General features: G+C 39.3%; 1 protein-coding gene across 5 annotated transcripts; it reads right to left on the bottom strand.

Moving 5' to 3' along the window:
* Window positions 1-2,186: 2,186 nt before the first annotated feature.
* Window positions 2,187-23,962, bottom strand: HNRNPR (heterogeneous nuclear ribonucleoprotein R). Of its 5 annotated transcripts, none has more exons than XM_040651703.2 (11): window positions 23,870-23,962; window positions 17,649-17,835; window positions 15,293-15,411; window positions 14,792-14,899; window positions 14,175-14,288; window positions 9,916-10,092; window positions 8,059-8,194; window positions 6,137-6,342; window positions 5,304-5,453; window positions 3,659-3,780; window positions 2,187-3,465 (listed from the first exon to the last, which is right to left on the bottom strand). In XM_040651703.2, exons 1-11 carry the CDS (start codon window positions 23,942-23,944, stop codon window positions 2,853-2,855), a joined length of 2,007 nt encoding a protein of 668 aa, XP_040507637.1. In that variant the 5' UTR covers window positions 23,945-23,962; the 3' UTR covers window positions 2,187-2,852. The 5 variants fall into 5 exon arrangements, with proteins under 5 accessions (XP_040507637.1, NP_001384642.1, NP_001006309.4 ...); NM_001397713.1 differs by having other exon boundaries at window positions 2,190-3,465; window positions 17,649-17,817; NM_001006309.4 differs by having other exon boundaries at window positions 2,190-3,465; window positions 17,649-17,814.
* Window positions 23,963-24,193: the final 231 nt, after the last annotated feature.

Here is a 24,193-nt window from a genome sequence, read left to right as displayed (position 1 = left end):
AGTTATACTGAAGAAAAGATCAAAACAGATACATGAGAGTAAATTTATTTTTTCCTTTGACTATATATCAGAACTGTGCTGAGAAGATTCTTCCCTTGAGTGTCTCTCATCACGTACAGTAGATTTTCCCACTGTGCTACAGTATTTGTCCCTTTTTTTTCATTCCAATAATTTCATTAGATAAGTTCGAGTTCATTGTACATCACTACTGGACTAAGCTGTAGTACACGTGATCTTTATGGATTCAGTGGGGCGCTGTTGCAAATTTAAAAGGTGAACTTAAGCATCCATCAATCACATAAAATGCAAAACTTGGTAATACTATAAACTCTTACGGATTTTCATTTTCAGTTATAAAAATGTATAGCTCAATTGTCATATTCAATAAAAATATTTGGATAATTAGCGATTTTGGCAGAAACTAATACAAGATGTAGCTTTACAGTTCTTGAGGAAGACAATTTTTGTTACTTAGGTGCCTTGTAAACATTAAAATTGAAGTGTTTTACTTCCCCACAACTCCCTCCCCCCATAAGCATGCACTGGGGCTTCATCTCTTATGGGCTAACACTGGAAATCCACTGTATGAGTTGCTACCTCTCTTCCAGGATGGACAGTACTTAATTTTGATTCCAATTAAATTGCCCTAAACCAGATCCCCTTCACAATGATTAATGCAATATAAATATCTATTAAGACTACAGGGTTTTGATCAATATTGCAAAGCCTGTGTAATTACTATAAAGTCATACTAATAGAACAGCAATTCCTTGTATTAAAACAAAATTACAAGCCATATCCTTACCACAAGCAAAAGCCTGAAACGCATACCCAGGCAATACCCCTCTGACTTCACTGCTCAAGTAAGGAACAGAGAGGACAGGATTTGGCCCCATTAACTTTATGAAATAAAAAACAAGAACAAAAAGAAAAAAAGGCTTTAACATACTAAAATACTAACTTAGGAAAACATTTTTTTTACATTAATGACCAATTACATTAATTTGAAAGGGAGAGCTTGACAAAGGGGCAAACCCATTTTTGCGAACCAGACATACATCCTCGCTTCAATTAAACTCAAGTCAAACCATGCAATTATATACCAGTCCCACAACAAATAAAGCGTGGGAAGGCTCATCTTTGTTAACATTCTGACAAAATACAATTCTCAAAGACACCAGACAGGAATAGAAGACAAAGGGAGGAGTATGACCACTGAAGCTTAACTTGCCCAATAGTCTGCTTATAATGCTGTAATCAAGTATGACCAACGTATTTGATTTGGATATTTAGAGGTCCAGCAATAGTTTTCTTTAGAGAAAGATTAAATCCTTTTGTTTCTCTTTCTTGAGAAGCAAATGTTCTTCATTGGGGTACAGAATGGCTCAGATGCAACAGAAGAATGTCATGACTCGCCAGTTAAAATTGACATCTGGGAATGTCCAAGACGAGGGTCAATAAAAGCAACACATAATACCCCAATAACATAGCTAGGAATCTCCCCAAAAGATAAGATGTAATTTTTAAACAGCCTTTATTACAAGGCGTGAGAATTCTAAGGCAAATTGTTCATCATGGCAGAACATCAAATTAAAACGTCAAGATAGAATTACGGAGAACATGGAGAGTATGTTTGTGTTATCTGCAGCAAAAAGTTAGTTCGTTGTGCCACAGCACCTAATTTATCAATTCTCATCCCTACTCAAATATTATCTTTAATTAAATTGAGATGCTCGAGATCGAAACCAGTTCTGTGTGTTTGTACACTGAATACAATATAGTTGGATCCTAACAGAATAGCCTCTAGAGGGACTTCACAGTACATAACAAAAAGGAACAAAATTAACACCATTGTAGGCTCTGCTTCCTTCTCCACATTAGAGAATTATGTTTGAATCAGATTTCCATGAATGTTTGGGTACATTTCAACACTTAAAACAAAAAAAAAATTCCAAAATTAGATGCTGGTAAGTTACTGAACAGCAATTAAACAAAGAGTGCCCTTCAGGCTATTTGTAATTTCTCCTAGTTTTCAGTCTGATGTCCACAGTGCTACATGTTGGAAAGCACAAGAAATTTTGCATGAATTTGATCACTCACATAGGCAGTTATACTTTGAAAGCAATGTTTTTCGCAAGAATTACCAATGAAATAATGTTTTAGGACACAATTGAATTTGAAATAGGTAATGTTTTGAATAGATTTTTGAGTTTTATTGAAATCTTACATGAACAAGAAATTGGAAATACAATCACATCAAGGAACAAATTGCCACGGCTTTGACGTTTTGAGCCAAACAAATTTTGTAGGGCAGATTTTCAAAAAGGTGTGAAGTTATAACAATTTAAAAACACAGTTAACCTACTTCTAGGAATGCAAAACATACAATCATGTTATTTTCAATACAAGAAAACTTAATTTGTTGTAATTTCTTAAAACTACTAAGACAAAGCACTAGCTTTTACTTTTATGTACAGCATACTCCTATGTAGTCTATCCCAAATCCAAAAAAAAAACTGTCCAAAAACCAGAGGTTCTGCAAAATCATGATTGAACAGTGTGCCATTCCTGCTTTTAAACTGCTAAAATGAAGCCTAAAATGATAAAAGCATTGAAACCCCATATGGAGTTCAGGAATTCTGCAAGCCCAGTAATGTCCAAGTGCATTTATGAAAAAAAAAAAAAGAAAACTAAGAGACTCGAGTATATACACAATAGAGTGATTCTTCAGCCCAATACAAATGGCAGCCAATCGCTACTGAAGGATGAAACATTAAGCCAATTTTGTTTTGAAGTATGTAGAGCTATAGCCAATTCTATGTTTCCAAAATTCTCGATCCCTCCTCACTTGTCTACTTCCACTGTTGCCCATAAGTATCCTGATAAAATTCCTGGTTGTCATTATTGTAACCATAGTTACCGGCATAGTCACCACCTTGCTGGAGCGGCTGCTGAGCGATGGGTTGGGAGCCCCAGTTCTGCTGGTTGTTGGTCTGACGGCGCTTGGAATCAGGCTGGTTGTACCCATCTGCCTTTCTCTTGCCTCCTACGTTGCCCCCACGGTTGCCCCTGGCTCCACGAGCACCGCGTCCTCTCTGCTGCTGTGCAGGACCCCCTCTCCCACCCCTGGCTCCTCTTGGCGGTCCCATGGGTGCCCCCCTCTGTGAATAGCCAGCTCTACCTCTTGGTGGTGGTGCTCCCCGCCCCCTAGGTGGTGGAGGTGCACCTCTCCCACCCCTTCCTCCTCCTCCTCTTCCTCTTATAGCATAGCCATCATCATAGCCGTAATAGGGATCTTCATAGCCACCACGGTAGTCATGATAGTCATAACCATAATAATCATCATAATAATCTTCATAGCCATAGTAATCTGGGGGATAGCCATATCCACCTCTCCCTCCACGGCCTCTGCCTCTAATAGGAGGTGGCATGCGAGGCGGAGGGTAGTAATAATAGTCTTCATACCTATTAAGAAAAAGAAACACACATTAATTTATCTTGAAAAGTCTCTCAAAAGAAAGTATAAACTTCCCCTTGTTAATTACTAATATACATCACGGAGAAAAAAAAAAGTGATTCAGTTTCTTCTAAACTATCCTGTATTTTACAGCAGAATTTAAGCTTGCAGTACTGTAGTATTTCAAGAATGAACACTCACGCAGTACTTCTGGAGGCCTGCCTGGCAGCCTGACGTTCTTTCCTTTTCTTATCCGGTGGCTTTGCTAACACTATTTCAATTTCTTCCCCTTCTATCTCTTTTCCATTCATTTCATTCATAGCCTGTACAAAAATTAGAAGAAAAACAAGGAAAATTCATTTCCAGCCAAGAGGAAACTAGAACTTTCAGGGGGAAAAAAAAAGTTGGTTGGGCTGCTGCTGAGTGAACTATAGCTCTATGCTTCTTGAAGAGAATTCTTTCAGGTTATTCTTTCAAGCCCCTCTTTGTTCAACAGTTAAAATGAGGCCACATTTAAAAAAAAACATTTTCTTTGTATCATAAAAGAACCTCAAACCATATGGAGCATTATATTTTAAAAAGTTACAGTGCTACATCTGATCTTTATGTTCCTATACTCCCTAAAAATAGTTCAGAGATTTCTCACTACACACATTGACATGAACACTCAGCGTACTTGCAAGCAAGGTAGAGTGCACACACAAGAGAAAGCATTTTTATATTTGGACTTCCCAGCTATCTGAATGCACTGAAAGAGTATCTCAGAGGACAGCAAGTATTTTTACACTCAGCTGACTCTGAACAAGACAGGACACATACTTAAGGGGGCAAAAAAGAACAACAAAAAAAAAGGCTGAATCTTGCCAACTCCATGAAGTAATACAGCAATCCTCAAGTAACAGGCAATGTGTAATCTGTAATTATCAAATGCATGCACAAACAGAACTTGATGTACATACACAAAGTACAATTAGGACTACATCTCCCTGTTCTCCACCTGGAGTTACTGCCCTGCATTGAACATTTCTGGGTACAAATACATGCATTAATAAAAAGCTCCACATGTCTGTACAGACATATCTTCAAAAACATTAACAACAATTTGAAAGAAGCTCTGGAAGTACAATAGACGTTGGAATGAATTAGTGAGTTCCATGCAATCTGTACCATAATAATGCTTTCATTAAAAACAAACCACACAACCATACACAGAAATAACCCACAAAATTCACAAACCAACTCAGTGGCCATAAAGAGGAGTCAGGGCAGATATGGCAGTATGCTAACCTAGGTTTGAAAATGAAAGACCCTTTGAACTGTGCAACCCCATACACTACACTGCTTAAGAGACTCCAAGGTGTAAAACACTACTTCTACCACCTTCCTGCCCCCGTGCCCAACTGCCTTCAGAAACTTTATAAATAGGGAGTAACTCCTATGAATTACCCTGCAATTTCTATGCAATATTTTTGCCATTCCAAAAACTACGCACAATCTTTAAACAAGGGTCTTTGAGAGACAACTGATACCTTCTGTCGTTTCCTCAGAAAAACTGTCTAGGTTGATTTTTTTTTTTCCTCCTCTTCTCTAGACTCTCCTGCATTGGTCTATACCTCTTTTCCAGTCTACTTGTTAACTTGGAACAGTTTTGTTCCTTGCAAGTTTCACATCCTCCTAGCTACTGAAATCATAGGAACAAAATTATTAGTAATAAAGTTTTCACAAAAGGAACCCTGTTATACATGCTCTAGAAACTGTCGTAAGATATTTACTGTTAAATTTCTAAAAGCATTTTCACAGAGAACTCCTCACATCTGATTTAGATAGGCAAGAATAAACAACCCACCTTCACCGCTGCACCTCTGTCCTCAAAATGAACAAAAGCATAATCCTTTAGTTTCTTTACTCTTTCCAGCTTTCCAAATTCAGAGAAGGATTTCTCAAGAATTTCTTCCGTCACAGTAGTGGCCAAGTTTCTTACAAATAAAACTTTCACCTGATTATTGAAAATAGAAGTCTTTAGAAGTCAAACATCAAAGAAAATTAACATTATGTTATTACACTCTTCTATGGACTACAAATTTTTGGCTAACCTCATACATTACATATCCGTTACCAAAAAGATTGCCTTAGAGTTACCTGTGTAAAATTCCTACAACTTCTCTCCTTCCATACTTCCCCTTCAAGACCAGAAGAATATCCAACATTGATTTTCTGCTTCTGGGATGCTACAAGTCCCAGTAAAACTTTAGTAATGGATCTCAAGGGTAGCAAAGATTTATTAGAAAAACACAGGGATAAAAATCACACACAGTATCATTCTTTATGCTGCATTCTATCTTCATCTTACTCTGGAAAACAGCTTTACAGGTTACCTACCCAGTGTGCATCAACACAAGCAGAATGGTAACAAGACAGACTGGTGTGCCAATCCAGGAGGACAAACCTGTACATTACTAATTTAAATGTGAACAAACTGAGCAAGTTCCTCACGTGTTAAACAGCCAACTAGTTTACAGTGTTCAACCCATACCATTTTGGATGGCTTACTATGAAAACATCCTGTGACTTCTCTCCACTCCTTCAAGTTAGTAGCATCACTCAGCTAGAACAAGTTAACTACTGCATAAAGAAATTCCTCCCAAAACACAAGAAAATCCACATTCAGTTTTTACTTACCTTTGCCATGACTTCTGGATCAGGTTCTTCTACTGGATCAGCCCATTCCACCGTCACAACATTTCCCCAGACTTTTACTTTTCCACTCATCAAGCGACGCCGAGCTTGTGCTGCTGACTTGTGATCTTCATATTCCAAGAAACAGAATCCTCGATTCTTCTTTTTATCATCAGGTTGATGATATAAGATTACATCCACCAAACCCTCTGAAAAACAGGTCTTTAGTACTGAGCTTTAAAAGGGAAATAAATAATCTGAAGTCTACTATAAAATGCTTTCATTTGCTTTTGTTAAGTTTAGAGACCATGTATTACATCTGAAAGGAATGGGGCATAAGCACAGTAAAACATTCATCCAATTTATCCAGAAACAGGTTACCTAGTTGGTGAAATACTCCAGAACAAACTTACCTCAAAACTAGGCCCTGCAAAACATCACTGTGAACAGTTCAAACAATGTCAGTTTTCCACATGGTTTTACCATACTTACATTAGTGAAAAACCATCAGAATTAATATGCAGCATCCCCCCTGCCTCCAGGGGAAGCTGGGTGGAATTTCATCAACATCTCTCCAAAAAATATAAAAGAGGAGAGACAACTAAATATTCACCTTCCATTTGCACAACTTCCCTGCAGTACTAATAAATAGCAATCCTAAAAAAAGAAGCAGTAAGTTAAAACCCTTCTACAGGACAAAGGCAGATCAAGACTTCAACTTCTTATAAAGCAGAAGTGTCCTTTCAGTGATGTGCCAATTTCTTTTCTTCCTGCTTGCTGTACATTCTGGTGAACAACAGAGAACTAGGACAGAAAATCTGTCATGACTATTTCTACAGCAGCATTCCCTCTAAAGTAATTCACTGTTCCCTTCTTCCTGTCATTCTTCGACAACATATTTGTTTGAGACTCCCACAAAATTTTCTCAGGTGCGAAAGTTGAACCTCCTCTAGTTCCAAAGTGTTCAATGCTAACCTAGAATGGATGACAGAATTGGGACCTCCACTGTTTTTCTGAGTTCATTTATGCTATTTCCATTGCAAATCATTTACAACATCAATCATTTAGCAAGCATTAAAGTAGGTACTGGTCCTTTTTTCCTGGTGGATGAGAAGCTGGACATGAGCCAGCAGCGTGCACTGGCAGCCCAGAAGGCCAACTGGATCCAGGGCTGCATTAAAAGAGGAGTGGCCAGCAGGGAGAGGGAGGTGATTGCCTCCCTCAGCTCTTGTGAAGCCTCATCTGGAGTATTGTATCCAGGCCTGGAGACCCCAGCACAAGGAAGACATGGAGCTCTTGCAACAGGTCCAGAAGAGGGTGACTAAGGTGATCAGAGGGCTGGAGCACCTCTCATAAAAAGAAAGGTTGATGGAACTGAGCTTGTTCCGATTGGAAAAGAGAAGGCTCTGGGGAGACCTCATTGTAGCTTTCAAATACTTGAAGGAAGTGCATAAACAGGAGGGGGTATGACTGTTTACAAGGGTGGATTGTGATAGGACAAGGGGGAATAGTCTTAAACTGAGACAGTGTAGGTTTAGGTAGGATATTAGGAGGACGTTTTTCACCCAGAGGGTGGTGACGCACTGAACAGGTTGCCCAAGGAGGCTGTGGATGCCCCATCCCTGCAGGCATTCAAGGCCAGGCTGGATGTGGCTCTGGGCAGCCTGGGCTGGTGGCTGGTGACCCTGCACATAGCAGGGGGTTGAAAGTCAATGATCACCGTGGTCCTTTTCAACCCAGGCCATTCTATGGTTCCATGATTTTATGGTCCACCATAAAGTATATTTCATAAATGAAATTTTGGAATCCAATTTGAAAATAATTTAAATAAGATCTGAAAGCATCAGTCACATAACTACAGCTATGAAAGAGGTCGAACTGTATTTCAGAATCAGTGTGACAAAAATAATTAAGAAGGTCTTTACCTGTGACTTTATTAAACTCTTCCAAAATGTTTTCCTTTGTCTTGTTCTTTGGAATCGACCCAACAAATAACCTGTTGTTTGCCACAGAGATGCATACTCCAAGGTGCTTCCCAGGACGGATTTCGTAGTTGTCACACTAAGAAAACAAGAAGCCATTCACTTGCATTATCCAGTACAAAATGGTTGAAAAGATCCCGAAAATCATAATATCAGCTGCTTCAAGTTCTACTGTCCTCACACAGAGAATAGTAAATTTGCATTGCAGAAGAATTTCTAGAATTGCAATATTTGGGTCAGTATCCACTTGGACACTTCTGAGTTTAGGTTTTCCACAGAAAATTTTTGAACTACTGTGAAAATGATGTACAAGAAACAATGTGTAACGTACAAACTGCACGGGGTAAGTTCATTCACCTCCAGTTTATCTCAAACTTAAAACCTATTTCTAAACAGTGAGTGACTACTTCCTGCGTTTGGACTCAACATCAGTCACTGCTGTTATTAACATACACATCCAGAGGATTATAGGCACTATGAGTTCTACTTCAATTGCTTTTTAACATCAAGCACATTTGCTGCAAGATCCTAAAACGCACCTGGTTTTTAACCTTTCCCACTCTTATGGCACAGATTTTTTGGGCCCTCTAAATGCTAGGACTCTGTAGTCTTTTATTTTATAAGTTTTTTTTATTATTATTTTTAAGCTTCCCATAAAAGTTTCTTCTACTTCCTTACCACACTTGTACCCACAGTTGTTCAGAGTAATTCAACAACCCTAATACATCTTTAAAGGCAGGAGACTTCAATCTTAAAACAAATTGAAGGCATCTTTGTTTTTAAGGAGGATATTCTAACAGGTCATAGTGAGACTGAAGTTTGACTACTGGACAGCTTCTGAAAAATTCTCATTTAATTCTGTAAAAGCTGTCAGACAGCTAACTGTGACTTAGGCATATAGTTAGTGGTGCAACAACTTCAGTAACCTTGTTCACATTCAAGAATTACACAAAACTGCCAACTTTTGCTTCAAATAAAACAGTGATTCATATACAACAGAACTTTGCAAAAAGATTCATATTAACGTCACAGCAGTTGGACAAGAACTTCATCTTATAAAGCTGTTTTTCTTAAACATCAACCCATTCCCACTGGTACCTGCACACCAGAAGCAGCAGAACCCCCTCACGTAAAGGAACCTAAACTTCAAATTTCACATTTATCATCAGTACTAAAAGAACCTTGCTTTTCTATCAAGATTAATTACCTCCAAAATTTAGCCCACCCTATTTTCCTTTCCTCCAGTAGCCTATGGAAAATACCTCACCTACATACAAGTCTGACTCCTCCAGATAATGCCAAAGTACAGGATGAGTGAGGGAAGGGAATCCAGATACAGCACATATGGAATACATTCAGACAAATTCACTTGGTTAGTACAACACCCAGGGAAAAGAGGCCAGTCTTTCACCAGGGCTGTATCACTTGATACATTTCCTGTTACTTCAGAGTCCTTCCCTTTCATTTCCCCCACTAAAAATTTAAAGAAGGCTAAGCAGCTTCAACTTATGAGCTACAAGATTCAAAACACCTTTTTCCTTCTTAAGTGGCAATAACTTCAGTCTACCATCTTCAAATACTGAAATTCGGGAGTAATCAAGTAGATAATAAGAAACAGTAGCTGTACAAGTAGATTGTTATTTGTATATACTAAATCAAGTCAGGAGACAATTTTTTAAGAAAATAACGTTTTGAGTCTGTTGATGATTGTTTAGTGAAACACTTCAAACATTTCACTAACGCACTCCCAACATGCTCACTGTTTACATTACATCATCCAATTTGAAAATAGTTACTCACCAGTTTGACTGCTTCCTGAGCTGCATCTTTGCTACAAAAGGTAATGAAAGCATAACCTCTGTTTTGACCAGAAAGAGGATCCATCATGAGGCGAAGATCCCAAATTGGACCAGCTTTCTCAAAGAGTGGTACCAATTCATCTTCATACAAGTCTCGGGGAATCTTACCAACAAAAACCTATAAAGGAAGAGGACACTTAACAAAAGCTTTTTCAAAAATCTAAACTTATTTTTAGTACTTCAAAGTTCTCAGAAGGGAAGCAATCTGCATCAGAAACTATCACAACAGAAACACTTCACTAGCAATTACATTTATTTTAACTTCTACTAAAGCCTTCTAAAAATCCCAACGTTAGTACTGGACTTTGCCTGGGTTTGTAATTTACATCTAAGAGGCTGTACCTTTCCACCACTGAAGAGGTAAATACTTCTTACCTGGTCACAAGACCTTACAAGGCTACCTAGGCAGGAATCCTGCAATATTCCAGACCAAGCACCTCCTTACTCTTGCAGTATTTTCATATAATTCCCTAATCCAATCTTGATTAGAAAGATACAGAGAGAGGAAAAAAATAACAACACAAAACACTAGACATCCTCAATAAGTTGCCTTAATGCACATTTTCACTATTAACCTATCTTATTTCTCCTCTGTTTTTGTTTCCAATTACACTAACTTAGCATTTGTCTAAGAAAACCTGGAAATCTCATTTTTCTTTCTCACATGCAGCAATGACTATTAAACTCATTACAGCTCACCAATACAAGGCACACTTTAATGTTGTATTGACATATTTTGGTTTTAACTCCAACTAAGCATTAGTCAGCTCTTCATCTTTCAAATTAAAAAAGCCTCTCCTGTAACACCCTGCACACCTGCTTAGCAGATAATTCCAGTGCTTAAAGACATGCAGAATACCCACATAAGCCCTGATAGGAACAAACACATGGTGGGGGGGGGAGTTTGATGACTGATTTAAGAAGTGTGGAACACAAATCACTTTAATCCAAAGGGAAGTTAGATCTTTTACATGTTTCTTTACATTACACAAATATTCCTGAAATACAGTTTCCAAAAGTTTCCAACTGGCCATGGTTTATTTGCTACTTAGCAAACAGAAAAAAAAAAAGGAACAGATTTATTATTACTGATCATAAACTTAATGCCAGACCAACAGGTCTACTTTTCAGAAAAGCTCAGAAAACCCTGCAATAGCTGTATCCATTTGTGCTGCCTAGAGCAATTCACTCTGAAACCCACGTAGAGTTTTTAAAGACAAAAAAATGATAGCATAATGGCAGTGCACAGGACAGGAACTCCAGCTTGCTATTAAGACAGGGAAACCATCAGCTGAAGAACTACCTGATTTCTCTATGCTGAAGGCTTCACCTTCCTGCTTTTCTTCCAGTGTCTTTGACTAAGTCTCTTAATTCCTTTCTACAAACTTCAGACTGCCATCAGTTCCACAAGATTGCTACAACTGGTAATATACTCCAGAGGCTAAAACGAGCAACAGAATTAAGGATTTCATTTTAACACATTCACCCATGACCTACATTCTAGAGTGACTTCACATACATACCAGGAAGACTAAATGTCTCTGTGAGAATAATGATTCATCTAAGTGAATTTGCTTTGAGCCTGTACACTTGAATGCATTAACAAATGATAAGATCAACAGCAGACATGAGAAATACTGGATGAACACCTTGAAAGACTTAGATGAAACATTTACAGTAACCTTTATTATTATTATTTTAGGTAGATCGATAAGCTTGAAAAGATTTGGAAATACTACAGAATATAAATATGTCTTGCCTCGTATTTCAGTTCCACGAGACTACTATTACCACAAAAAAAAAAAACAAACGGAAACTGGCATTATCAGTGAAATAACATGTGAGAACTCATCTAAGTAGGATTTAGCTGTATTGTTGCTGTGTCTCTGCTGAGATCACTTCTTCCAGTTTTGCTCCCAGAGGGACCTGTACAAAGTGCTCAATTCTACTTCTCTGTCCCCGTCCCCCCCCCCCCCCCCCCCCCAAAAGATCAATCATAAAGAGTCCTTTAACGAAGAAAAATTTCAGCGTCACAAGGTAACTCAAGAGAGCATTGTTCAGGGCTGCAATTCACTTCTACACTCTACCTGACACATCCTTCAGCTATTTCCACAAGGGAGCCTCTTCTATTTTCACTAACGAAGAAGCATTAGGGTTAACATCAGCGTTTCAAGAGCTTCTTAAAACATCACCTCCGTGTCATAGCACTCTTGATGCACTTCACAGTCAACCTTCTAAATGCCAGATTTAAGTGTGAACTGATGTGGGCTGCATGACTACTTCAACTCACCAGTACCTACAACCTTCTTTAAAAAAAAAAACTAAAATGAACAAAAAACCTAGAGCAACATAAAAGCCTTTGAAACCCATAGTTCTTTCAGTATAAAGTGTCTATTTTTTTTGCCGAAATCAACAAACCAGAAACACAGCAACAAACTTTCTCCCTGTGCCTACTGTAGTACAGTCAAGAGTGGGTATCTTACAGTTAGCAGGAAATTCTGCTCAAGTCATGCCATTAAAAAAGTATTTATTCATTTACATCAATAATTGAAAGAAGGAAATCAAGTATTCATCAGCCACTTCCTTATTTATTTTTTATATACAAAAGTGGGGACAGGTCATACTCACTTGGGCTTTTTTTTTTTTTTTTTAAATCTCTTAAAGAATGGATTACAAAGACTTCAGTTTTCTCAAGTTCAATAGCTGCAAGCACCCTCCATCAGACAAAAGATTAGGAGTGAAAGTATGTATTTTAACTTGTTAAGAAGCTACAACTCAACCAAATCAGCTACTACTCCCAAATACAGATAAGTTGGATTTACAATTTAGCACATCCAACAAAAGCACTCAATGCTTGTCTCAGTTGCATGAAAGTTTTATCATCACCTGACTAGTAACAGGCTTACAACCCAATTCTTTTCACCCCTCATCCACTTAAAGTTTTCCTTGCTGTGATGGAAATTAATGAAATATTTATGACATTTGCTTTTCTTGTCTGCACATAATTTTGAAATTACTATGTACAAATTACTACTGTCTTCACATCCTCTTATTTTGCTTAACCACTGCTTCTTAGGTACTCTGAGTTTCCAGTAAGTCAACTTAAATTCTTATTATTTATACAAAACTACTTTAAGAGTACTGAAAAATATCTTGTTTTTCAGCAGTGCTTCTATATACATTTTAGTAAGATGATAAACTAACTAGAATGGAGAAAGGGCACCAAAGTAGCACATGATGAGTGGTGCAAGTTATCAATGACTATCTTTCAGTGTAAGGGTCCATTCCACTTCAGAAAAACCTATTTGGTGTACAAATAGTTACAGCAGAAAGATCTGATACACCTGGTGGAAAAGTTTATTTAGCATGCATTTTCTTGAAATTAGTAGCAATACTTGCATGTCCTTAAAAAGAAGTCTGCCATTGGTGACATCAGTGACAGCTCTGGCATCAACACCTTGGCTGGCACAAGCCACAAGAACTTTATTTATTTAAAATAACTTTCCAACATGAAAGATTCATCACCACAGTCCAAAAGGATATATATTACATCTTTACATACTTTTAAACACAATATTAGAAGAGAGGTTTTTACACTACCATACAAGCAGAAGAAAAAAAAAAAACATCAAGAAAGAACAAATACACAACACTCCACACTTTGCTATGGGAAAAAAACACCACAACAACATACCGAGTCTCTTGAGTTAAAACATGGTCTGCAACATCCACCTTAATCTCACATTAAAACATGAACATAAGATCATGTTTTAAATCTTGATTACTATTTCTCTGAGCTTAACAGCTACAGCTAAAGGCTGAATAAAACTTCTGGATGCTTTGTTAAAGTAAGATGATCAGCATCTTAAGAAACCAAACTGAGCAGTAATCAGGCTTCATCTGCTACTAAATGCCAGCACTGGTTCAGCTGAGGTAGGATAACAATTTCAATATCTACCTTCATTATTAGTAATTTTTACATAATCTTCCCATTATATCCACCTGCTTTCTTCTCCTCAAACAACTATGCTTTTTTCCACAGAATACTGAGGACTAAGACTGAAGAAGACAAATACAGAATCAATCTTTCCTCTACAATGTTTTAACCTTTCCCTCACAGTAGAATTTACTTGCCAGTCTTTCTAACAAATGACTTTGCACAAACACACAAAATAATGGTATCAGTTTGTTCATACTAACCTCTGTTCCAATACCAGGCTGAACACCAGAATACACAGTATCTGGAGGAGGGCCCCCATATTTTCTCTGTCCTGTAGTTACATCCAAAGTGTAACCAGTCCTCTCTAGCAAAGCCTGAAAAATATGAAAAAATTCACAACAGTTACGTGGAGGAGGGTAGGGGCCACAAACAACAAAATTTGTTTCTGAGGTCACTGCAAAAAACTTTCCCCTTATTTTCTGTTTGCAATATCTTATGTAGTAGCCAAGAACTCCAGAACTTCTCACTAGCTTTCTAAGTTGATTTTGCACAACAGAAAAACCACGTCTTAACATATTCACCAACACCAAGACTCAATCTTGTTGGAATGTCCAATTAGTCTCAGTCCAATTAGTGTAGGAAGACAGCTCTGAAACAAATAATCTTTTTTAAAGTTCAGGCATTTTGGTAATCATGCAATCAGGTACATCCACATTTCAAACAAGCATTCTCTCTAATCTTTATCTTGCACACATTCCTTTAATGCCATGTTTATGTTCTTTCCAAGCACTACTGATGCCTTCCAAGCATTAAACATTAAAATTACTTCAGTCTGTATACAGGTAGTACAGAACAGTCAGTATTCTCTACACGTTACCTTGATCTTTGCTTCATCTGGTCCCTTTGTCGATTCCTGTACTTTGCTGCCTTGTTTCTCTCTTTGCCTGTAGGTCTTCATAACTCCACATAAAAATGCGCTTTTGTTCTGTAGATACAATTTATAAAATAATTAAATCGGGGGTATGAAAAGCTCTGGGAATACACCAAATCCATACTGTGAAGTCACTAGATAAGACAATGTCAAGTATCAAAAGAATCCTCTTGAAAAATACAACAATTAATTGATCAAACTTCTAAGTATGGAATTTCAAGCCGTATTTTTACCTTATGTTCTCAATAGCACTCATTTTTGTTATCTGGGAGCATTAGTTTTGCACTCAAATACCCACAACGTTTAGGGCAATTTTTAAACAGGCCCATGACCTGAGTTTGAAACATACAGAACATGAAAAGAGTTTCTATGTTTCAGCTCTCCTGCCAATAGTGCCAGAACACTATTTACACTTATGTGCTCACGCTTCTGGAGCTCTCACCTTACCTGTACATGCGACAGGTCACTTTCTTTAAACTGCTGTAATACAGAGAGGGCTCCTTCTTCATTAAATTCCCTAAGAGCATCAATTGCTCTTTCATCAAGATCGACATAAGCTACCAACCCTAAAAGTTAAAGATAAAGAAGTTACAGATTTCTATTAAATGTCATACAAGCTAAGATCTATGCAGTTTGCTTTTAAAGTCCATAACAGAATTATATATTTAATATAATTACATATTCCTACACAAGTATATGAAAAAAATATGAGTACAACAATGAAAAAAGTTAAATTAAAATGTATATACCTAAGCATTAACTGAAGTGCAAGATTACACCCCATGTGTAACAGCTTTCTAACATTCAGAAATCCAACAGGGAACTCTGGCTCACTTCTAACAATTTGGGTTTTGTTTGACTCGTAAGTTTCACACTTCATTCCCTTGAATGGAACTGCTCTAAAGTAAGCTGACATGAACATTACATGTACCCTAGTGTACATGAAAAAAGGAACTTTCTAACTGAAGATCAAATACTCACAAAGCACTACAAAATATTATGAAGTAGAATGGTTTGTTCACTCTTTCCTCCTAACTTCAAAAAGCAAAAATCAGTAAACTGCTTATGTCTAAAAATTTATTTAATTTCACTTGTTTTGTTGCTCCATGCAGTTCAAGAGCCAGAATTCAAAACGGTATTGTTTTGAGCCCTATCATGTACCCGAAAAGGCTAATGTTAATTTTACAGGTACAGACTCCCCCAAGAAACATTGGACCAGTTCTGAAGCACTTTTTCTGTTCCAGGATCTTTACACGTTTGTGGGTTTTTTGTTTTCCCCTTTTGCAATGCACTTGCATAAGCTGTGGAGTATGAGAACTTTGGGTTATTAACATCTGTACTTTTTAAACCACACAGGGAAAATTAGGACCAATAACTCCACATGCTTTGCAACAGCTTGATTTCCAGAATACAGATTATTCAACTGCTACTTGCTTTCAAAAATGCAAAGTAGTGCCAAGCCCAAGGACTACATTTCAGAAGTGATCCTGCATATTGGAAGGCACCTGTATCTTTCAGATGAGACCTCAGCAGATTAAAAATCCCAAACTTCAACTCTAAATTTAGCTCTGGTCTCAGGAGTAGAATGTTTCACTGACAAACCCCTGCAAATGTGAATATCTGCAGTGACTTTAAGGAAATGCAAATAAATGTTTTCAGGTTACTCATGCAATGGAATTATACTAGGTAGTTAGGTTCTGGGCTGAAAAGCTTTTAACTCCCCTTAGAACTCCTCACGACACAACCTAACTACCACACAGGTTAGACCCCACAAGTTCCTCTGCCCAGGCATTTACTCCTCTCAAACCATCAAGCGTACATCATCATGACCCACAGTTAGAAAGTGCATGTCTATGCCAATAAAAGCTTGTAAAGGCTTGATGAAAGCTCACTGTGAATGACTTTCAAAAGACATCATTCACATGACCCAGAATGTCATACTGATGAAGGGATAAAGTATTGTTTTTGAACTGCCTTCATTTAATCAGTGAAATTTTGACTCTTTTCAACAAAAACTGTCATCTTGCCACCAAGGCATTGAAGATAAGCACATAAAGCAGTTCTACTGCTTCTTATACATTTGTTCACAGAACACACTCTAAAGAGAAAAAAGAAGCTTCTGTCTAAGGACAAAATAGTACGGGAGGATGGGACGTTACAAAAATAAAATAGACAAACCTTGGTATATAAAGAAACCTTTCCTCCAGCAGTTGCAGAGACCACTTGCTACCAGCAAAATATTACTCTGTTTGCTAGATAGCTTAGTCCTCATTTGTTAAAAAAGCAGTTAGTATCAAACTGAACTTTTCAGTGGAGTAACAAACATGGATTAAACTGTCCACTCAGAACTAGAGAGAACACAAAATCCACAGGCAGACTCAATTCAAATGTAGTCCCAGGCAAGACAAGCTAGTTGTTTCCCTTACTAGGTCATCTGTCCAGCCCTTGAGTGTTTAAGAACCACTGTGAGGAGTTGACAGTAGAAAGGTAAAAGCAAAATGATGATTTGGATTGAAGGAAAAAAAATGTACAGTTTAGTATGCTCAAACACATCTTTATTTGACAACTAAGAAACTAGTGCTCTGTGCCCTAAAGCAACTAAGATAACACATACAACACTAAGGACGTGTCAAATAATCAGTCAATGTCAAACCCAATTTGCCTTTAGGGAAGTCAAAGTAGCAAAACATTTAGAGCTACACAGATCAAAAACAATGTATTTTTAAACCTTAATCTATAAAAATTTGAAAATGGTATGCCCTCACTTTCATAACCAATCAGAAACAAGAAATGCATATTATACCTGTCTGAAATATTTCATCAAGTCTCTCTGCCACCTTCTGTGGGAGGCCTGCCTCTATCAGTGTCTTGTAGTGTTCTGTGTGAGTTACACTGGAAGTATCCATTGGTTCTTCCTCTTCTTTTAACTGTACCGCATTACCATTCACCTGATTAGCCATTTTATTATGCTGCTGGAAAAAATTCAGGAGCTATATTACAATAAGCCAGAAAAAACTAGTTTGTAGGACAATGCATGATTTATCTAAACTAATTTGTATACATGCTGCAAATGACCTGTATCAGAAGTTTTATTTAATATCTCTTGGATGCAGCTGATCTAAGTTTCAAAAGAAAGTACAACCCTTAATACTGCAGAAAATGTACATGGAAGAATTTACTTTTTTTTTTCCTCCTTAAGTGTACTTCATGTACATAATGATGTCTAAACTTTAGATTGTCAGCAAGTTACTGGTTACCATAGCAGCTAGAATGCACTGGGATACGATAATAACATCCTTCAAAGAAGAATCAGAAGAGCTAGTTGCTATTTTCATTTCTCATTCCTCTACTTTTAAAACAATTGGTTAAAATTCAGCGAACACAAAACCCTGCAGGGTAGCTTAACGTACAAAAATGTCAATACTTCTTTGCTAATTTGCACTTTCTTAGCTTGTTGCCATGCCTTCCTTCAAACCCAACGTGCTGCACATGACTAGCCAAACACTTTCTCATAACACTAACAGAACTCATTAAGGATAGGAAGAGAAAAATTGCACTCGCGAGCACATTAAAATTTCAAGCTGCAACTGAGCTGTTTCCAGGCATTCCGTTTTACTCAGATAGGAGCTCTACAAATCAAACTGCTTTTTTAAGAACTTACTGGTTTAAAAGGAAGCCATGACTGCAGCGTCTTCAGTTAAAGACTTGCTTTTCAGGATTAACTGATTGCAAATACGTGCACTGAGAAATGCACAACTATCTTCTCAGACAATTTCAGAGGGCTTTGCCCAATTCATTAAAAACCATTTCCATTTCTCAATTAGCCAGCCAGCTGATACTTGGTGCTCTCAAATACAAAAGCTGACAAAGGACACATCAACTACCCAGCAGAGAACATTAGGATGATCATTTTTTGAGTTCAGAAACGAAATGAGCCTCAGGCTTTAAAAGAGAGGGAAGAAGTCAACGATCAGCAGTGAAATGATAACCAGATAGACATATGCAGCATGGCAAGAGCAATGCAATTAAGTACTGGAAAACAGATACGAAGAAGACTCAAGAACAAGTTTTGTTTTTGTTTTTAAGACTCTGAAGCCTCAAGCTATTTACTACGCTGAAAAAACAAGTCTCCAAAGATAACCACATCTAAATCAATCCCATCTACACCCATCCCTTCTAGACTATAACTTTTTGGATGGTAGCCTATGATTTACAACCTTGAGCAAAAAAAAAAACAGTTTTTCTTCTTTTACTACAACTGTCTTCACTCGAAGGGCAATTTTAGAGATGGAACACAGCCTCGTGTTATTTCTCTATCAGCTGTCACTTCTTGATGCAATCAGCAAGGAAAAGAGGTGAAGACTTCCATAGCTGCATGGCATATATACATACATACGTTGTTTCTTGACTCAGAAATTGCTTTCTATCAGTTTACTCCAAAACAGAAACTTAATTACTTAAAAGCAAATGTGACTTTAGCCCAAATACAGAAGAAAAAAATGTTACCTTAGGACGCTTACCTCTCAGTACAGTATTAACTGAGCATTCACAACACTAACTGAATGTCAGAAATCCATAGGTATGGATAGAAAAATAATGGAAAATGAAAGTCAGACCAATGTCTGCTAGCTACACTACATCTGCAACATCACTAACCTGATAAACAGTGCAGGACAAAGGGTTTAGTTAAAGTGAAAATGCTTTGAGTATATGTATCAAAAATGCATAAGATGTTATACAGAAAAAAAGATACAAAAAAGATCAGTGGATTTTTTGCTTCTTTTCACCTCTTTACTGCCTTATAGAATCCATTACTTATACACACCTTCTCCATACAGAAACAAGAACCTAGGAAGCTAAACCAAGTCATTAATATAGAAAACTATCTAAAACAATTAGAAGTGCCATTGAGGTTCAGAAGGTTTATAGCAATGCTCCCTGAGCATTTACTTTTCGTTTTTTCTCTCTGAAACCAAACTGATTTACAAGTATCAGATTCTAATATATTTAGCACCGCTGAGCACATAATTGGACTTGAGTATAACTGAACAAAAAGCTGACCACTCTTCCATGTCAGGTAGAAGCACCTCAACTGCAATAACTCAGATCCATGCAAGATCTGCAGCCTAACAGCACTGAGATGATCTACCTTCACTACAAGCATACATCAGTGCGTGGAGCTATATCTAACAGCTAAGTATCACGTTACTACATAGCACCACAACTGACCAAAAGCTTTTCTAAGTAGGCTTTTGGACAATGCAAATTAAGTCTCAGTATTTTAATTCACTAGCTGTACAATTCATTATTCTTTAAAAACTATCAGCCTCAAAAAAAAAAAAAAAACCTGAAGTCAAATGCTGCCTATGTCCACCAATCATGAAAGCTGTGTTTGGCTGCTGAAATTTCAGCTATTTCCTGTCCCACCATCTCAACTAAAAAGATACTCTGGAAAGTTTTAAAATGATACAGCTGTCAGAACATCCAAATCCCAACAGCATCCACAAGAAACGTATTTCTCTTCACCCATTACAGTAATAGATGCTATTCTGGCTTTGCAAGCTCAGCCTGAAGATCAAATGGACTTTACTTTCCTGAATGATCACCAACAAGTGAAACCGCATCTCTTACAGCACTGAAATCCTCACTCTGCATTCAGCAGATGCATGAGTGAAAGCCGTCACTGAAAAAACTCATTTAGATCTCCCTATAGACATCTGCTAGATGCAGCCATCAAGACAACGTACTAGTAAGGAAAAAATGATTTCATTAATGTTTTTTATTCTCCTCTGAAAAAGTTTAAAAGTGTGTTAAAGAGGAGTGATATCTGTTTGCACACAATGTGTGTGTGTGGCTCAGCCTGTGATAGGCCACAAAGAAAAGCACATGCATGTGGGTAGAGCTCTCAAATACTGTGCTCCAGAGTCTCCTATACACTAACTAACTATCTAGAAAGAATGAGACTGGTTGAATAGCAAAGACTTTCGGTGTTGATTATAAGCAAAGGATTATGAGTATATTAGTATGTGTTGGGATATGCATTTGTTTTTATTACATGCAGAAATGGATGAATTTAAAATAGCATACAGAAAAACATGCTTACCAAGTGAGCAGCAGTAAATACACATTGGGGGCAACTTTACACAGGCAGGGAGAGTTCCACTGGTGCCTGAAATGCTGTCTAACTCCAGCACCTCAGAGCTGCAGGACTGCATGCAAGGGGAGGTTGTGGGGGGGTGGTTTTGTTTTGAAATTAGCACAGCTGTTAACTGTGCTTGTTCTGAAGGCCAGGAATACTCAGTCATACCACACATACTTGTAAGGCATCCCTATCTTTCACTTTGAATTTCTGCATCCTGCATCTCAAAAGCTGGATTTGCCAAGTGACTCGTCCCTTTTTTTTTTGACAGTAGATGGCTAAAAACTTACGGATGCATTTAAATTACTCAGAAATGAGCTTCTTTTTCATTCTTAATAACTCAAATGGCTCTCAGTACTTTTCCCAGGGGAAAAAACAACTGCAACACAGATCAGAGCCTGACAGTGCATGGCGTCGTGAATACAGAAACTTTATGTCAGCCTTACTCTGACAATCACTGAAACAGCCACGAGGTGACCATTCCTTCTGTTTTATACCAATGCTCCAACAGAGGCTGCCACCCACAAACTAAGTAAAACTAACCGATTAATTATAAATTCACAGTCTAGTCAACTGAAAACATGCTTAATAACAGCTTCAAGGAGCAGAAATGGCAACTTCTGGTAGAGGGAAAACAACACTGTGAACTACAGTAGCCAACTTCCATTCATTATCCATCAACACTGTTTTCAGCTTTGCTGCTATGTAACTTTTGATTTAATGAAGTAACTAAATCGTTTAGCTCAGATGCACTGGAAGCATTACTAAACTCGTGCATTAAAATAGCATCCAAGTAATTTCTGATTGCTTACGTTGCTATTCCTCCTATTGAGTCATTATCTGTAAGTTCCTATTATCCATACGAGCTAAATCAGATTAAAAATAGCATGAGGCTATTACCTTATTACTTGAAGAAACTTTTTCAAATGAACCACAAGAAAACAAATGTAGTCCCTATGAAGTTATGAGTTACACTGCAAGAAGATTCTTATCTAAGCAGAAAGAAGCACATGCACAAGGAGGAGATAAGAACTCACACTAAAAGACTGAACAGAGAGTTTATTAAAACCTCACCTGCTCATAAGATTACTGCTACACCCCTTTATTTCTGATGTGAAAGCACTACTGCTATTCCCTTTGTACCACAGATTACTCCATCATGGAAAGCACATTTTAATAGCTTAATTATGATACATTATTTATTAGCATGAATTGTGGGAAGACTTGTTTTGAAATTATCACACCCTGAAAAACCTACATGTATTATCCCAGTTTCCAGACCAGTACCTCAGCAGCGGACTATAACTTTGAGGAGCCAGCATCCTCATCCTGCCAGCACTGAGCTCCCAGCCGTTCCCAAACCATCATCTAACAGAATGGAAATATCTGAGAACCCCTATCATGATGCTAACCAAAAGCCTAGCACAGCCTCCCCACCAAGTGACTCACACACAGGTTAGCAAGGTGCACATCTGTTTCAATAGAATACAGCTACATCAGTAACTACTGCGCTTTGCTAACCTCAAGTACAAAGTCTGAACATCCTCCTTCTTAACTGGAGCTGGCCATTTCGAGCTCATCTGCTTGGCTGGGTCCTACAGAACAACGCTCACAGCACTCCAACTCAGAGCAGCGTTTCAATAAAAACAAGCGTTGTACTGATGAGTTTATCCTGAAGGAATGTAGTTTTTGTTTTGCTTTTTGTGGGTTTTGTTTTCTGACATAAGTTCAGTGTTAGCAGGAAGCTCAAACATTATACCAACAGCAATCGCACTGAGACAGAAATACAGCTTCTAGGACGTGAAGTTATCAAGCAGACTCTACCACATCGCAAACGCAACAGTTTGCATAGATAAGTAAAAACAATACTGAGATACACAACTCCGGGCGACCTTTACTTTAGAAAGATACGTCAAAAATTCAGTCACACAAAATAGAATCTCAAACTGAAAAAACAAAACAAAACAAAAAAAAAAACAACCCAGCTCCAGGAACATTAACATCCTTGGCAGCAGAAAAGCACCACTGCTGGGGGGGTCCTCTGGTGCTGCGAGTGGGGTGAGGGAGATCCGAGCAACTTTCTTCAGGGAGTGCTGCAGCACCGCTCAGCGCACGTGATGGGGCGCGTTCAGAACCCGCTGGGCAACCGGGCCGTTAAGGCCCAGTAACTCGAGCCTCGTTTACAAAATAAAGGTAACAATAACGTGTTTAAGAAAAACCCGTAACGTTTTGGAAAAGACCTTACGTAAAAGACCGTTAAGTGAAGCGATGTCCCAACAACAGCGTTCGGGAGAACGTCTCCCTGCAGCTGTACCGCACCGCGCTGCGCAGCGTTGTACAGAGCGCTGCGACAGCGACGGGTTTTCCGTCCAAGCCCTCGGCAGTCCCCCCACAACGCCTCTCCGGCACCTCCGCCGCCCCGCGGCGGCCGAGAGGGGCCGGGAAGGAGCTGCCACGGCCATCCGCAGCCCCGCGCGGCTCCCGCTCAGCCGCACGGCCCGAAAAGAGCGGGGCATCCCGGGAGCAGCACAGCATCCCCCGCCCGCGCCGCCCTCCCCGCGCAGGGCCCGCTCCGGGTCGGCCGCCCGCCCCCGCCGGGCCGCAGGACCCGCCCCCAGGCCGCTCCCGGCCCAGCTCCCGCGCGCGGCCCTCCCGCCCCTCGCCGCCCTCCGAGCGGCCGAGCCGCGCCCTGCGACGCCCCCCACCCCGCGCTCCGACGCGGCGCGAGCGCCTCGGGCCCGCCTCCGCCCGCGCCGGGCCTATCCCGAGTCCACGGCGGCCCTCCCCGCCGCGGGGCCTACCCGGGAGCGCTCGCCCCCGGCCGCGGAGCACCCTCACCGCGCGAGGGGACTTCCCGGCGCCCCTATCGCTTCCCGGGGACTCACCGGAGCAGGGCCTGCGCGGCGCAGCTCGGGCCCAAGCAGCGACGGCAAATGGCGCGCGCTCCTCCTTCTCCTCATGGACGGCGGTGCGACCCCGGCAACACGCGGGGTTTCCCGGAACTGTTTCCAGGGACCGCTGCTTCACCCACTCAGAACCTCCCGCTCTGAACGAGCAGTCAGCCCCACCTATAGGAAACGGGAGGCGGAACCAGCTGTGACTCTCGGAGACCAATCAGAGGAAGGCTCTGTAACCAATCGCGCGGCGCCTTCAACCCGGCGCGCCGGCAGGGCCGGAGCTGGGGCTTTTAAAGGGGCAGCGCCGCCCGC

This window comes from Gallus gallus, chromosome 23 (genome assembly GCF_016699485.2).
Source record: "Gallus gallus isolate bGalGal1 chromosome 23, bGalGal1.mat.broiler.GRCg7b, whole genome shotgun sequence".
Classification (NCBI taxonomy): Eukaryota; Metazoa; Chordata; class Aves; order Galliformes; family Phasianidae; genus Gallus; species Gallus gallus.
This window is presented reverse-complemented; position numbering and strand designations above follow the sequence as displayed.